The sequence below is a fragment of the Zingiber officinale genome, chromosome 2B (assembly GCF_018446385.1).
Source record: "Zingiber officinale cultivar Zhangliang chromosome 2B, Zo_v1.1, whole genome shotgun sequence".
In the NCBI taxonomy this organism is placed as follows: domain Eukaryota; kingdom Viridiplantae; phylum Streptophyta; class Magnoliopsida; order Zingiberales; family Zingiberaceae; genus Zingiber; species Zingiber officinale.
In genome coordinates this window covers 34,396,946-34,413,444 of record NC_055989.1, presented here as the reverse complement: position 1 = coordinate 34,413,444, position 16,499 = coordinate 34,396,946, and the positions used below count along the sequence as shown (strand labels likewise).

At 36.2% G+C, this 16,499-nt stretch overlaps 1 protein-coding gene across 1 annotated transcript in view; it reads right to left on the bottom strand.

The window, feature by feature from the left end:
• Nucleotides 1-14,098: 14,098 nt before the first annotated feature.
• Nucleotides 14,099-16,499, bottom strand: part of LOC122045580 (PLASMODESMATA CALLOSE-BINDING PROTEIN 3-like) — a 65,897-nt gene continuing 63,496 nt past the window's right edge. Inside the window, exon 3 of the mRNA XM_042605860.1 lies at nucleotides 14,099-14,485. Coding sequence (XP_042461794.1) covers nucleotides 14,257-14,485 — 229 coding nt within the window. The 3' untranslated portion in view covers nucleotides 14,099-14,256. The remainder of the gene's footprint in view (nucleotides 14,486-16,499) is intronic.

The window sequence follows — 16,499 nt, the reverse complement described above, 5'->3', positions numbered from 1 at the left end:
AAAGCTTGGAAGGTGCCTTCGGTCGAATAAAATTAGACTTTGTCATCAATAAGAGGTGAGTTGTTCGAGATAAAACTTAGCGAATGGAAGGTGTCTTTGGTGCTATGGAAGACGCCTTTAATATAAAAGAGTGTTTCGGTCAGTCTCCAAGACACAACTCAAGTACAACTCTTCTACAAGCTTCTACACATCCATTCAACATTCTGATTGCTCTAACTTCGTGTTAGTACTCTGCTACGACACTGCTGCTCTTGACTATTGTAGAGGAGTCATGCAACACTGAGTCTGATCCGATCATCTTCGAAAGTGTTCCGTAATGGAATTTTCATTTTGTACTTAATTTTTTCATAAAGGAAAGTATAGCGTGTTACACTTGTCCTGACTTTTCGATTGTACTCGTTTCCCTCTTTTAGTGGTTCTAGAAGAGGATTTTAGTGGATTACCCATCGATAGGTCTGTGGGATCTAGATCTTAGAGTAGGATGTTAGGATGTATACTAAAAGCCTAGCTTTTTGTATGAACATTTATTTTATAATAAGAATCACATTGGTCAAATGTCTGCATTTAGTAAAATGCAGTTGTCCATTTAATTAATATTGTAGATAACATGGTGTGTGGTGTCACACAGAAGATCATGTTATCAGTTCCTTATAAATTATAAATAGTAGCTTACAACTAAGATGGATTGGATAAACCATTGGAATGGTTGTAGTGTAATTTGGTACTAGTTTATCTTGACTATAGAATTACACTAGTACACTATGTGTGTATTAAGCAGGACCATTTGAGGTTGTTCCTTTTGTACTGACTGTATAAAAGCACATAACCTCTATTATTACGGATGTACGTACTCTTAATCCCGATATAATAACAAGCATATATACTTAGTATTTATTTCTTTAATTTATCAATGGGTGAGATTTATTCGTTAAATCAATAGGTCTGATAAGTTGAGAAATAGTATTATTTATATGGTGTGTTATTGATTATAGAAGGAAATTGTGTCCTAGTTATCTAGGTTGATGATGTCCCCTTGAGGAGCTTATAAGGATTGTCATGTAAACCCTGCAGGTGAACTTAGTTCCGACATGACAATGAAGTTGAGTGGTACCACTCTTAGAGCTAGATATTAATTAAGCGAGTTATCAGTAACTCATTTAATTAATGGATATTTGATATCTTAAACACAGGGAGACTAATGCACTCATGATAAGAATGAGCTCATAATGTAATATGAGATTGGTGCGGTAGTTCAATAATGACTCTTTAGTGATATGAGTTATTATTGATGAACTTGAATTGGGTGTTCGGGTCGAACACAAGAAGTTCAAGTCCATCAGGAGGCTAAAATCAATTCCTCCTCTAGGTCCCTGTTGTAGCCTCTTATTAAAAGCCTTTTTATCCACCCAAAGCCCAGCTTTTTACCCAAGCAAAGGGCCGGCCACATCCTTGCTTGGTGCCCAAGCAAGGGGCCGGCCAAGCCCATCTTGGTGTCCAAGATGTGGCCGGCCAAGCCTTGCTTGGTGACCAAGCAAGGGACCGGTCACTAAAGTAATAAAAGTGAGATTTTAATTTTTGTAAAAATCTTTCCTTTTATAGAAATCTACAAAGGATTAAAAGAGAGATTTTAATTTTAAAATATTTCCTTTTTTAAAGCCATCCACATGGTTTTAAAAGAGAGTTTTAAATTTTAAAATCTTTCCTTTTTTGTTGTCATCTATATTGGTTTAAAAAGAGACATTTAAATTTTGATAAAACATTCCTTTTTGTAACCATGATTTAAAAGAGAAGTTTAATTTTAAACTTTCCTTTTATAGTCATCACAATAGGAAATTTAAAAGAGAGAGAGAGATTTTAATTATTATTAAAATTTCCTTTTTTGCCATGATTGGAATTAAAAGGAAGTTTTAATTATGTTTAAAACTTTTCTTTTTTGCATTCACCAAGGATTATAAAAGAGAGGTAGATGGTGCCTTATGGAACAACACAACCTAAAGTTCCCTCTACTCTTTTCCTTGGTGGTTGGCCCTTCTCTTTCTCTTCTCCCTTGGTTTTCTTCTCTTGAGGCTGGTGGCACATCAAGCTCCATCTTCTTGTGGCCGGTTTACTGGGAGGGGAAGAAGAAGAGAAGGAAGTTTCCTATTTTGGCATTCCTTGGGTGACCGAAACTTGTAGGCAAAGAAGAAAGCCTCGGATGGATTTTATCTTGGTATATCGTCGCCCACATGACGTCTAAGAGGAGGAGAGGAATACAGCAGAAGATCAAGAGGCCTTTAAGATACAAAGAAAGGTATAACTAATTATTTATTTCCGTTGCATAATTAGTTTGTGTTCTTTGTATGGATCCTGAAATACCAACACAAGAGGCTAGCGATTTTGTGGTCTCTATAGTTAAACCTAAGGTTACTGTAAGAAGTTTAAATATTCAATTTCTTTGAAAGGCTTTGTCTAGGAAGTGGTGGATGATCCCATACCCAAGAAGGTCGAGTGTCTCGTCATGTTTAACCTGGAAGCCAATCTTTGAAATAAATATTTAATCAACTTCTGTAATATGGTTTAACTTCTGAAGAACACATGGGTTAAACATGGAGTAAAAATTTTAAGTTCCGTTTCCAATCCAAATTTAACTTCTGAAGAAAAAATTGGATTAATAATGTTAAGTTTCGTTTGCAATCCAAGTTTAACTTCTGTAGAGCACATAGGTTGCTAGGAAAAGTTCTTTTCTTGTATAATTTTTTGAACAAGGGAAATAGAATAGAATTCCAAGTAGCATCAAACAATTGGTATCAAAGCTAGTTTTCTGCCTCTGTGTGTCTGGTTTTCAGTTAAATTGAGCACTTTTCATGTATAAATTAAAGCAGGATAATAGTAGGATGTATAAATAGATTAACTCTGTGGTTGCAAGCATCCTAGTTCCAACTATTATGACCCTATTGTGTTTGTGTGTGATTAGACCCTCGGGCATGTCGAGGGCATTTTATGTGTGTGCATGATTGTAATTATCAAATACAGCAGGAGCTGTATTAGTTTTAGGATTTTACATTTTGTTCGATCTAGATTACATGTACATTCCCTTGTGGAATATAGGATCGATAAATGTAAAAATTTTATTTTTACCGCAGATCGTATCCTTGCGAGGCATGGTGCTATTTGAGGACCAGAGGCGCAGCGGAAAAGGAACCAAGATAGAAACGACGACATGACCCGTTGGCGGCGGCTAGGGTTGGTGGCACACGGAAGACAGCTATGGCACACGAAAAATTATTTTTCATATTTATTGCCTTTTATGATGTCTATATGTGTTGCGTGTGTGTGCATGCTAAAATTCCTCATTTTAAATAACTAAGTGGGAGAGGAATTATTTAAATTCCATGGTCTCCATTACTGGTTTGTAAGTGATGCATTCAAACTTGCGCGTTGGCTCTAAGTGCCTTCCTCCACATCGGATGAGTTTATTTGCGGATCACTAGATCAAACTTCCTTTATGGATGATTATAGGAAATTATTTAGGTTTGTGTGATCTTCTCTATCTGAAGGGGCATAATCTTATTTAATGGACTAAGTATCAAGTAATGGTATACACTTAGGCGCATTTAATAGTATCCTCCCCATCGAAGTCACTGTTATTATTTGTGTGACCGAAGATAAACCAACTATTAATTTTATTTGTTATAAAGTTAGGTTGACAAGATAATAAAATTAATGGGTAAAACTCCCTCTTACAAATGTTTGAATTTGTATACATCCACACTATCGTGGCATACAAAATTCATGGTGTTTTGAGATGTTGGTGAATTTAAATGATATTGTTTAAGGAATCAATATTATTTTAAATTCTTAAGTTTTGACCAAATATTTTATGATTCTTAGGATTTCAAATGACTTTCAATCCTCTTGTTGTTATATTGAAAGAGAACAAACTTACTGGACCCAATTATATTGATTGGAAGAGAAACTTGGGCATTGTCTTAACTGCTGAAGGCTACAAGTTCATACTTTTTGAGACATGTCCAAGCTTGCCTAATAGTGATTCTAGTGAAGAGGAGATTGAGTTTTATTAGAAATGGGTCAGGGCAGATGAGATAGCGTAGTGTTACATTTTGGCTTCTATGTCAAATGTACTACAACATCAACATTAGGTCATACCTACTGCTTATGACATGATGCGCAATCTCAAGAAACTCTTTGGACATCAGAATCAGGCTGCTAGGCAAGAGGCTATGAGAAACTTGATGACGACCACCATGACTGAGGGGACACCCATAAGGGATCATATCCTCAAAATGATGGCTCATTTAAATGAGATAGAAATCTATGGGGCTAAAATCGATGGGGAAACTCAGGTTGATATCATTCTCCAAACACTGTCTAAAAGTTTTGAGCAGTTCTGCTTGAACTACAACATGAACAAAAGGGTTTATTTATTGGCAGAACTTCTGACAGAACTTCAAGCAGCAGAAGAGTTATTTCATCAAAGCTCTCAAATTCACATTGCTGAAAATGTTTCTACTTCTAAATCGAAAGGTAGAAAGAAAAAAAAACAAGTTGGTTCAGCAAAGAAAGTGAATCGATCTCTAGGGACTGGACTGAAAGTAGGTGTGAAGAAGCCAAAGGGCAAGTGCTTCATATGTAAGCAATCTGGACATTGGAAGGTGGGTTGCCCTCATAGAAAAGAGAACAATAAAGGTATATCTTATTCTCTAGTAGTTGAAACATGTTTAGTGGTGTTATCTACCGATACCTAGTGTGTAGATATGGGAGTCACTGATCATGTCTGCAATTCATTGCAGGGGTTCCAGGAAACTCGGCGACTACATGAAGGAGAGATTATACTTATAATACTTCAAAATAGTAATCAACTTCTCTTGGGCCCAGGCGTAGTACCAAAGCACGCTCCCTAATAGAGACTGGGGTAGCGAGCCACCAGTTCTACGAGGGTAAAGACCTTGGTCTTACCAGGGCCAAGACCTCGGAATTGGTCACCTGGATTTATTTAACGACAACCTCTGAAGTCGGGTACTAGCCTCTTAAAAAAAATAAAATACTTATTTACTTCTTCTTTAAATGTCTTGACATTTTAACAAGCACCTTGTGTGCCAAAATCTCTAAAGTCTTGACTTTGGGATCTACTTAAGGCCTTTGCCTTTTTCTTTCTTTTCTTTATCTTTCTTATACTTGTTATCTTAATATTCTTATAATAAAATACCTTGGCATTTCTTTGAGCACTTGGTGTGCTACTGATCCCAATTCTTAAACTGGATCCTATTAAGACCTTGGTCTCTCTTTCTTATAACTACTTATAAACCTCTAAGGATTTAATAGAACTCTTATTTTTTTCCACTTACATGCAGATCCTAGAGTTTTTATAGAGCAACAGGATTCTTTAAGCATATATCAACAAAATAAATCAAAGGAAAGCAAACCTAACTTCTTTAAGCATGCTACAGCAGATATAAATCAAAGGAAAACTGAATCTGACTTCTTTAAGTATGCTACAACAAAATTAAATAAAGGAAACCACATCTGAATTCCTTAAGCATGCTATGTCAGAATTAAAACAAAGGGAAGCAAAATCTAAATTCTTTAAGCATGTTTCAAAATAAGAAACAAAGAATCTACACTGCTAAAGGAGATAAACTGTAATGCTACAAAATGCAAAAATCTGCACTACTACAAAAGGTAAAAATCTACAATGCTAAACTACAATGCTAACAATTAATCTACATACTATACTTATTCCTTAAAGCCATTCACACCAACCAAACCAGTACTGAGCATGGACGAAAGGGGTCTAACAGTAATCTAATCCACATTGCACTGAAACTACAAAGCCAGCACTGAACACAATCTTTTCATTGCTAATCTACACAACTTAAAAGAAAACTAAAGCTGCAGTTAGGGAATAAGTGATAAAAAGGGCTAACAACATACCAATGAATTGATAACAAATCAAAATTGCACTGTAGTAACTATTCCTCCTGCTATGTGCCACGGCAACAAAAGAAAACACAAGATTGCTAGCTTCCCTTCAACCCGAACATGCTCATCAAGTCACAACCAACAAATCTAATGAAAATTGCTACTGTAACATCAAAACCATACTTGTTCTACATGTTATGTGCCACGGCAACAAAAGAAAACCCAAAACCCGATCATTCTGCATACCCAATGTCACGGCAAGGAAAAACCAAGCTCAATCATAACTATTCTGTAGTAATCCTCCAAACCATAAACCTACATGCTTAATCTAGTTACTTTCTTCCCTTAAGATCCACGGCAGAATTGTCAAAACCAAAAATCTTACAACATGCTTCGAATTCAAGGAAAACAAGGAAACATCCAAACAAAATCCGAAAACCACTCCTACCGCAGGTGAGAAGCTACTTACAGCGTGTTCTTGGATTCAAACCGAGAAGAAAGGAAGGCTCTAGGGTTCAGAGACTTGCAACTCTCGGCCTCTTCTTGTGTCCGCGCATTCACCTTGCCGAGAGGAGCTCGGATCTGTGAAGAACCCGCGGAGAAGGGTACTCGCCGGCCGCCGGAGTCGCCTAGGTTCTTGCTGCGTTTCCACCCGAGACCAGAAGCACCGACACACGCGTGAGGAGGAAGAAAAGGAATTAGGGTTCGGGAAAGAAATTAAACCCTTTTTAAACTATTCGGTATCTTCGGTTCCAATTATAACATATATATATCTCGCTCCATATTCGTTCACAAAACGCTTGCAGAACAGTTGGTTAGCTGCGTTTTGATTTAAGTTGGGTTCGGCCGGAGGTACAGGGTTTGAATCTCAGCTTGGACATTTTTTTGTCGAAACTTCTTTCGTTTAGTAAAAATACCAAACGACCTCCAAAAATTACATAAAAATACTCTAAAAATTTCTAAAAATCTCTAGAATATTTCTATAGCATTTATAAATATTTTTAAATTACTTTTGGGACTCGAAATGAGGAAATTTGGATTGTTACAGTTAGATCAATGATGAGTTATTCAGAATTACCAAATTCATTTTGGAGATATGCTCTGGAAACGACAGTGTACATTCTAAACTTGATACCTTCTAAGTCAGTACCCTCTACTCCCATAGAATTATGGAATGGGCGTAAGCCTAATCTGAAGCATATTTGGATTTGGGGTAGTCCAACACATGTGCTGAAGGGAAACACTGATAAGTTGGAATCACGTACAGAAGTTCGCTTGTTTGTGGGTTATCCTAAATGAACGAAAGGTGGTTTATTTTATAGTCCTAAAGATCAGAAGGTCATTGTTAGCACCAATGCTCGATTTTTAGAAGAGACTATGTAATAAACCACAAGCCCATGAGTAAAATTGTTCTTGAAGAAATAAGAGAAGATACGTCTACTTTAGTACCAACGGTATAAGATGAGATATCACGAGAAACTGCAACACGTGTCACAAATGATACACAATTACAAGCAGTGCCACGTCATAGTGGGAGGGTTGTTCGGTAACCGGATAGATTCATGTTTTAGGGAGAGTCTTCGGACTTGATCCCTGGTAAACATGAACCTGATCCCTGTACATATGATGAAGCACTCCAAGATAAAGATGCAGCATCTTGGCAAAGTGCAATGAACTCTAAAATAGAATCTATGTATTTCAATCAAGTCTAGGAGCGTGTAGAACCACCAAATGATGTAAAAAACATTGGATGTAAATGGGTCTATAAAAGAAAAAGAGGGGCAGACGGGAAGGTGGAAACTTTCAAAGCAAGGCTTGTTGCAAAAGGGTATACTCAGAAAGAGGGAATCGATTATGAGGAAACCTTTTCGTCGGTAGTCATGCTTAAGTCTATCCGGATTCTTTTATCTATTGCTGCTCATATGGATTATGAGATTTGGCAAATGAATATCAAGATAGCTTTCCTTAATGGAAGTCTTGAAGAAAACATCCATATGAAGCAACCAGAGGGATTCATTGCGAAGGGTAAAGAGCATCTTGTATGTAAGCTCAATCGGTCTATTTATGGACTAAAGCAAGCTTCGAGATCTTGGAACATCCAGTTTAATGAAGTGATCCAATGTTATGGATTCATTCAGTGTCTGGATGAGTCTTGTGTATACAAGAAGAGTGGTGGAAACGTGGTGGTATTTTTTGTACTATACGTAGATGACATTTTGCTCATTGGCAACAATGTCAAAGTATTGTCAGATGTAAGGGTATGGTTGTCCAAACAGTTTGATATAAAGGACTTGGGAAAATGTGGACATATTCTTGGGATCAAAGTAATAAGAGATCGCAAGAAAAGAATGTTGTGCTTATCCCAAACTTCATACATCGATACTATCCTAGCTCGTTTTAGCATGCATAACTCCAAGAAAGGTTTTCTACCTTTTCGGCATAGAGTACCTTTATGTAAAGAGATGTGTCCTAAAACATCAAAGGAGATAGAGGACATGAAAGCAGTTCCTTATGCTTCGACTGTAGGAAGCCTAATGTATGCAATGCTATGTACGAGACCGGATATCTATTTTGCCATGGGCATGGTTAGCAGATATCAAAGTAATCCAGGACAGGGACATTGGACTGTCGTAAAGCATATATTAAAGTACCTGAGAAGGACTAGAGATTATATGCTGGTTTACCAGACAGATGATTTACTCCCTGTTCACCATGGAAGCTGAGTATGTGGCAGCCTCTGAGATGGCCAAAGAAGCTGTATGGCTCAGAAACTTTTTGATGGACTTAGATGTGATTCCTAGTTTGCCCAAAATTATCACAATTTATTGTGATAATAGTGGTGCAGTAGCAAACTCGAAGGAACCACGAGCCTATAAGGCTAGCAAACACATTGAGCACAAGTACCACCTGATACGAGACATCGTAAAGCAAGGAGAAGTTGTTGTCGCCAAGATTGCATCAGAAGATAACCTGGCAGATCCTTTCACTAAGGCTCTTCCGGCAAGAGCTTTTGATAGGCATGTTGAGGGGATGGGAATCAGATGTATGGCAACATATATGGCAGTATAGTCTTTTAGTATAAGTGGGAGATTGTTAGGATGTATATTAAAAGCCTAGCTTTTTGTATGAACATTTATTTTGTAATAAGAATCACATTGGTCAAATGTCTGCATTTAGTAAAATATAGTTGTCCATTTAATTTATATTATAGATAACATGGTGTGTGGTGTCACACAAAAGATCATGTTATCAGTTCCTTATAAATTATAAATAGCAGCTCACAACCAAGATGGATTGGACAAACCATTGGAATGGTTGTAGTGTAATTTGGTACTAGTTTATCTTGACTATAAAATTACACTAGTACACTATGTGTGTATTGAGCAGGACCATTTGAGGTTGTTCCTTTTGTACTGACTGCATAAAAGAATATAACCTCTGTTATTATGGATATGCGTACTCTTAATCCTGATATAATAACAAGCACATATACTTAGTATTTATTTCTTTAATTTATCGATGGGTGAGATTTATTCGTTAAATCAATAGGCCCGATAAGTTAAGAAATAATATTATATGTCCCCTTGAGGAGCTTATAAGGATTGTCATGTAAACCCTACAGGTGGACTTAGTTCCGACATGATAATGAAGTTGAGTGGTACTACGATTGGAGTTAGATATTAATTAAGCGAGTTGTCAGTAACTCATTTAATTAATGGACATTCGATATCTTAAACACAGGGAGCCTAATGCCCTCATGATAAAAAGGAGCCCATAATGTAATATGGGATTGGTGCGGTAGTTCAATAATGACTCTTTAGTAGTATGAGTTATTATTGATGAACTTGAGTTGAGTGTTCGGTTCAAACACAGGAAGCTCAAGTCCATCAGGAGGTCAAAACCAATTCCTCCTGTAGGTCCCTGTTATAGCCTCTTATTAAAAGCCTTTTTATCCACCCAAAGCCCAGTTTCTTACCCAAGCTAGGGGCCGGCCACATCCTTGCTTGGTGCCCAAGAAAGGGGCCTGCCAAGCCCATCTTGGTGTCCAAGATGTGGTCGGCCAACCCTTGCTTGGTGACCAAGCAAGGGGTCGGCCACTAAAGTAATAAAAGAGATATTTTAATTTTAAAATCTTTCCTTTTTTGAAGCTATCCACATGGTTTTAAAAGAGATTTTTTAATTTTAAAATCTTTCTTTTTTTGTTGCCATCTATATTGGTTTAAAAAAAGAGATTTTAATTTTGATAAAACTTTCTTTTTTTGTAACCATGATTTAAAAGAGAAGTTTAATTTTAAACTTTCCTTTTGTAGCCATCACAATAGGAAATTTAAAAGAGAGAGATTTTAATTATTATTAAAATTTCCTTTTTTACCATGATTGGAATTAAAAGAAAGTTTTAATTATGTTTAAAACTTTCCTTTTCTGTATTCACCAAGGATTATAAAAGAGAGGTAGATGGTGCCTTATGGAACAACATAACCTAAAGTTCCCTCTTCTCTTTTCCTTGGTGGTCGGCCCTTCTCTTTCTCTTCTCCCTTGGTTTTCTTCTCTTGAGGTCGGCGACACATCAAGCTCCATCTTCTTGTAGCCGGTTTGCTTGGAGGGGAAGAAGAAGAGAAGTTTCCTATTTTGGTATTCCTTGGGTGGCTGAAACTTGTAGGCAAAGAAGAAATGCTCGGGTAGATTTCATCTTTGTAGATCGTCGCCCACACGACATCCAAGAGGAGGAGAGGAATACAGCAGAAGATCAAGAGGTCTTTAAGATACAAAGAAAGGTATAACTAATTATTTGTTTCAACTGCATAATTAGTTTGAGTTCTTTGTATGGATCTTGAAATACCAACACAAGAGGCTAGCAATTTCGTGTTTCGATTTTGTGTTTCGATTTTGGTCTCTATAGTTAAACCTAAGGTTACTGTAAGAAGTTTAAATATTCAATTTCTTTGAAAGTCTTTGTTTAGGAAGTGGTGGATGATCCTATACCCAAGAAGGTCTAGTACCTCGCCATGTTTAACCTGGAAGCCGATCTTTGAAATATATATTTAATCAACTTCTGTAATATGGTTTAACTTCTGAAGAACACATGGGTTGAACTTGGAGTAAAAATGTTAAGTTCCATTTCCAATCCAAATTCAACTTCTGAAGAACAACTTGGATTAATAATGTTAAGTTTCGTTTGCAATCCAAGTTTAACTTCTGTAGAGCACATAGGTTGCTAGGAAAAGTTCTTTTCTTGTACAATTTTTTGAACAAGGGAAACATAACAGAATTCCAAATAGCATCCAACATAGGAGTCGCCGAAGGCTCCGAATTAAGTAAACCTTGCGAGTTCACGTACTTGTGTTTTTGTTTTCTATTTTTGTGTTTAATTTTGCTGCATACTTTTGATTTCAAAAGAAAAGAAAATTTTTTTAAACCACGTGATTCCCTCCCCCCCCCCCCCCCCCCCTCTCACATGAATCTCGATCCAACACAAGCTGCTCAACCCCTCAACAAGATACATACAAGTATATCACGGTACACAGTGGCCTCCTAGGTGGGAGGCCATAACTCAAGGTGATAAATCCTTGAGAATTGACTCATGCCCAATTCAACACATTTATCACTCGAGTGTCAACTACGCTACACCTGTGGGGGCCAAAGATGAACATTTCATGATATTAGGAGACATGGACATCAAAAGCTAGCATTTTACATTTTGATTTTCAACATATCATTTTTTATTATTTTTTTACTTTTAAAATTGGCACCAGGTATTCAACCTATACCAACTAATTTTAGGGCGATCGGTCTAGCCCGATGAAATTTTTTCACAGATCACTAGGGTAAATCGAGAAGCGCTTGTAGTGGGTGGCCCAACATTCTTATATCAACCGTTCATTAAGAAAAATTCATCTGTTAATTCGCCAAAATTGGGATTCAATGCTTAGATGCCTTAGGAAGTGAGGCATGAACATCGAAACTTAGCGTTTTACTTTTAATTTTCAACATATAATTTTTGATGATTTTTTTAATTAGTACCAAGTATTTAGGTTACGTTGATTAATTCTTGAATAACTAGTCCGGCCCACGAAAGATTTTCACCGTCTATCAAAGTAAATAAAAAAAAACTCGTAATAGATAGCTATCAGTCTAATATTTTTAAGTCAACCATTTATTAACAAAAAATATCTATTAATTCAACGAAATTGATATTCTATCCAAAACTTAGATATGGACATCAAAAGCTAGCGTTTTCCAACGTATCATTTTTTTTTTCAATGGCTTTTCGTATGATATAGGAGAGATTTTATTATTCAGCAATATTCATTTCATCAATTGGCACCATACATCATAGTTTATTTCAACAAGTAGAGTGCCTACGCTAAGGGCACCGTCAAACTGAACAAAAATTGAAACAAATTTTATCTATGAAGATTCAATTTGTTTACTATCATGCTAAAAGAGTAAATATAGAGTTAGGAAGTGGTTGAAAACTTAGCCTTATTCGTGCAATTTTCCTTTTGTTATTGCTAAAAATAGTAATAGATGTTTGGTGCTGGATATGAGATGATCCAAGAGATTTAATCATGCAGTGGACAAATAACTTTGAAAGGTAGTAGATGTTTTTGTTTTTATTTTTTGTGGAGGTAATGATGATCAAGATTTAGGGTTTAAGGGGAAAAAAGTTTAGAAAGAATTTGACTCTGATAATATATTAGAAATTAAACAAAAAAAAATCTAAAATTGTGTAGAAACTAATACATAACATACTAATTCCTCTTAAAGTACCCACATTGGTGTTAATGTATGGATATTATAACACCCAAATGATGTTAATATATGGATATTATAACATCCAAACGCTGTTACAATCAATGTGGATAGATGTTATAAGACCCCCAACACATGCCAACATTCAATTATTTGAACACAATTAATGAGTAAGAATAAAATTACAAATTTATTTATTTAATATAAAACAAGAATAGGGATGAATGAATAAATAATATAATTCAAAAATGTTAATATATATATATATATATATATATATATATATATATATATATATAGGTTCAAATCCTTTATACATTAAGGACACAATTTGTTCTTTCTAATAATTTTTTTAACAAATTAAATAAATTTATCTAATAATTAAATTTATAGGATCGAAAAGAATTTAGATATCTCCACAATGACATGATATTATCCACTTTAGGCCTGGGCCCTCGTGACTTTGCTCTTGGGACTTTGCTCTTGGGCTCTCTCCAAAAGGCCTCATGCCAATGGAGATATCTTTTTCTTATAAACCCATGATCTTTTCCATGTGTTTTCAATATAGGACTATGTTTGCAACCTTGCAACCTTAACAACCCCCCCTCAAACAAAGGACCATGGGCTTCCCACGTCCGATCCTCGACCCACCAGGTCTTCCTGCCCCTCGGTCTACCCGACCTACTAGGACTTCCTGCCCCTCGGTCCACCCGACCTACTTGGACTTTCTGCCTGGTGTCTAGTCCTCTTGATCCGAACATAGGAGCCCCCACTTTCTTTGTTCGAGGTCAATATTGTACTCACATGGTTCAATCAGACCATAGCTCTTGTGCACAATCGGCGGTTAAACCTTCTGGTAGTCCGAGCTCTGATACCAATTGTAGGATCGAAAAGAATTTAGATATCTCCACAATGACATGATATTATCTACTTTGGGCCTGGGCCCTCATGACTTTGCTCTTGGGCTCTCTCCAAAAGGCCTCATGCCAATGGAGATATCTTTTTCTTATAAACCCATGATCTTTTCCATGTGTTTTCAATATGGGACTATGTTTGCAACCTTGCAACCCCAACAAAATTGACTCTTCCAAAAATTAATAAAAAAACTTATGCTATTATATTTTTTAGATTTTCTAAAAATATAATAAAATTTTATTAAATATTTCATCCTTCTTCATGGTGATCCAAAGCCAACATCCTATCTAACCACCGTGGATTTCGATAAGATGTTCTCAAATTTTAATCCAAGTTCAGTGGCCACCTCCCTTGAATAAGAAGGGTTTCAAGAAGAGAGCTGTGGCAACAAAGAGTTACAATGCAGTCCTGATGCTGGGGATCTCCTTAAGATAGAGGACCTTGCAAGAGAAACAAGTCGAATTAGAACAGCAGGCAGCTTGGAAAACCACATAACAATCTACAAGTAATGCTTAGATTTGTGACTGCTACAAAAATCCATAAAATCACATATTACACAACTAAGTGTCGCAAAGAAAAAGAAAGATTGTCTCACAATCTACACCACAGTTCACCTCAAAGCTGCAGTGAAGTGCTACCAATACTCTGAACAAAACTGCAGAAGCCTAACTAATACATTAGAGTAGAAAAAATTGAGATGCTTAAAATCGTTATCAGAATCGGGAGAAAAGGATAAACAAAAGACATATCCACATTTGGCACCGTCGAGTCAAATCCTGGAGGACCCAGCCCATCAACTTCACCATCGGTACCACCTAGAGTTGGCGGTGCTAAGGTTGTGGCTGGCGTACCAGGGGCAGTGTTGGTGCTTGGTGCATTTGTTGAGCCTCCTGCTGTTCTGCAATTACAAAAGCAATTGTATTAAGATACAACCAATTTGAGCTTAAATTGGTTCACACAATTTAGTTATCATGGCATAAGTGATACTTGAACACGAAATAGACTAGAGATGCATCTGATGAACAAAGGTTCAAGCTCCTTTATTTGAATCTTCCTTTAGGCCAAAGTTAACTATAGAAATTTATTTGGAAAAAGGAACCTGCACAATTTGAACTTTCGTGTTTCAACCATAGGTATGTCATGATAATTTCATTTAAAATTCTCTTAAAATTCTTTTTGATTTGACCACTCAATCCTGTTTATTGGCATTACCATTTGCAACATTCAATGTGTTATTTCCTAACTCCATCTTTTACACAAAAGTTCTCAATTTTTTTAACATCAATAGCATTATCCTTGTATTCTTTATCTAACACTACCAACTCATCCTAATTTTTAATTTTTCAACTATCTCAAATTTTGCATCCTATATTATGCACTTTTTCCTCTAATTGTTGCATCGATCCATTCTAATTTTTTCTAAAAAGATGTTCCTATATAGCATGTTGCTAATTTAATTATATAATCACGAACTAGTCTCCTTACCCACGTTAACACAACAACATGGGGATCCTTGCCTATTTTACATCGCATTTAAGTGCTAATGTAATGACTTTTGCATATGAAGGTATTTAGGCGATGAAGATCCCTACCATCACTTACAACTGAAGCCTTGGAAGCCTTTACCATCTAACATACAAGTTGTTCAATATATGCATATAGGATATTGGTGAGTTAATAGTTCCTCCTTTATAGTTAGGTTTACCACAGTATGTTGATAGTTTGACAAGATGATTTAAGTTAGGAGTTAGGTGTGTATTTGATGGTATGCATGAGGTTTGCAAGACATGATGTGAATTGTAATCTTTGTGTCAAGCTTGGTCAATAGATTTGATGGATTGAGTATGAAGGTGGTTAATGCATAGAACTCGAAGATGGTTGCCAAGCTTGATGAAGAAACCATAGACTTGTGACCCATCTATTATATTTGATTGATGTTGTAATCTTAGGTTTGTTTATGAGTATAATTGTTTCTATTGATACAATTTAGCTTATAGTTATCTAAGTCCCTAAAAGATAGGCATTTGATAGGTTGTCTTGAGATTTGAAATTGATCCTTAGTGGTTAGAGCGTCAAACAAACCAACATAGACCTTAAATCACCCATGGAGCAGCTGACCTATTGCTTAGGCCAACAAAAGGAAGTTTGGTTCACCTAGGTTGGTCCAGCTGGTAGGATCTTTGTTCCAGTCGACTTGAACAGGAGTTTTGGGGACAAAATGCTTCTATTTAAGCTCTAGTTGACTGTGGTTTGAGTAACCTACTGGAATGATGATGATATGATTGAAAACTTATTTAGTTGACTAGAAATGGTACTATTGAATCAAACTTTCATATTTTGTGTTCGTCTGAGTAAACCATGTTTAGAAGTTGACTGGAGCACCTTATCAGCATTGTGTAAGTGAACATTGGCCATAATTTATAAGGTTTGGTTAGTGGATCTTTTGACATAAGAACATGCACAAAAGCATCACTATTTACTCTCAATAATTCTCAAGTGCTAAAGGGAACACCAAGAGGCTTTGAAAGGAAAAGCAAGGAATCATTCTCAAGTGTCAAAGGGAACACAAATAGACTTTGAAAGAAAGAGCAAGAATTTATGAAGCTTTCTTGGGTACCACTTTTCTCACTTTAGGGTTAAATCTTTATATCTTTATTTTAAGGTGAGTTTAAGTTTTGTGAGCTTGTATGCTTCTAGATAGTATCTAGAAGCACTTGCTTTTTGATTGAATTGTAATCATTGGATAGAATGTCTCTACAAACGGCAAGAGTTAGCCCTGGACATCTTTGGTAAGTCGTAGAAAGTGAACGCGATATTGGTGATGTTTTTGGGAAGAGGGTATTTATCCAAATCTTTTTTTTTTTATTTAGTAGCAAATCTAAATTAAGGATTTGCTCAGATAAAGGGTATCT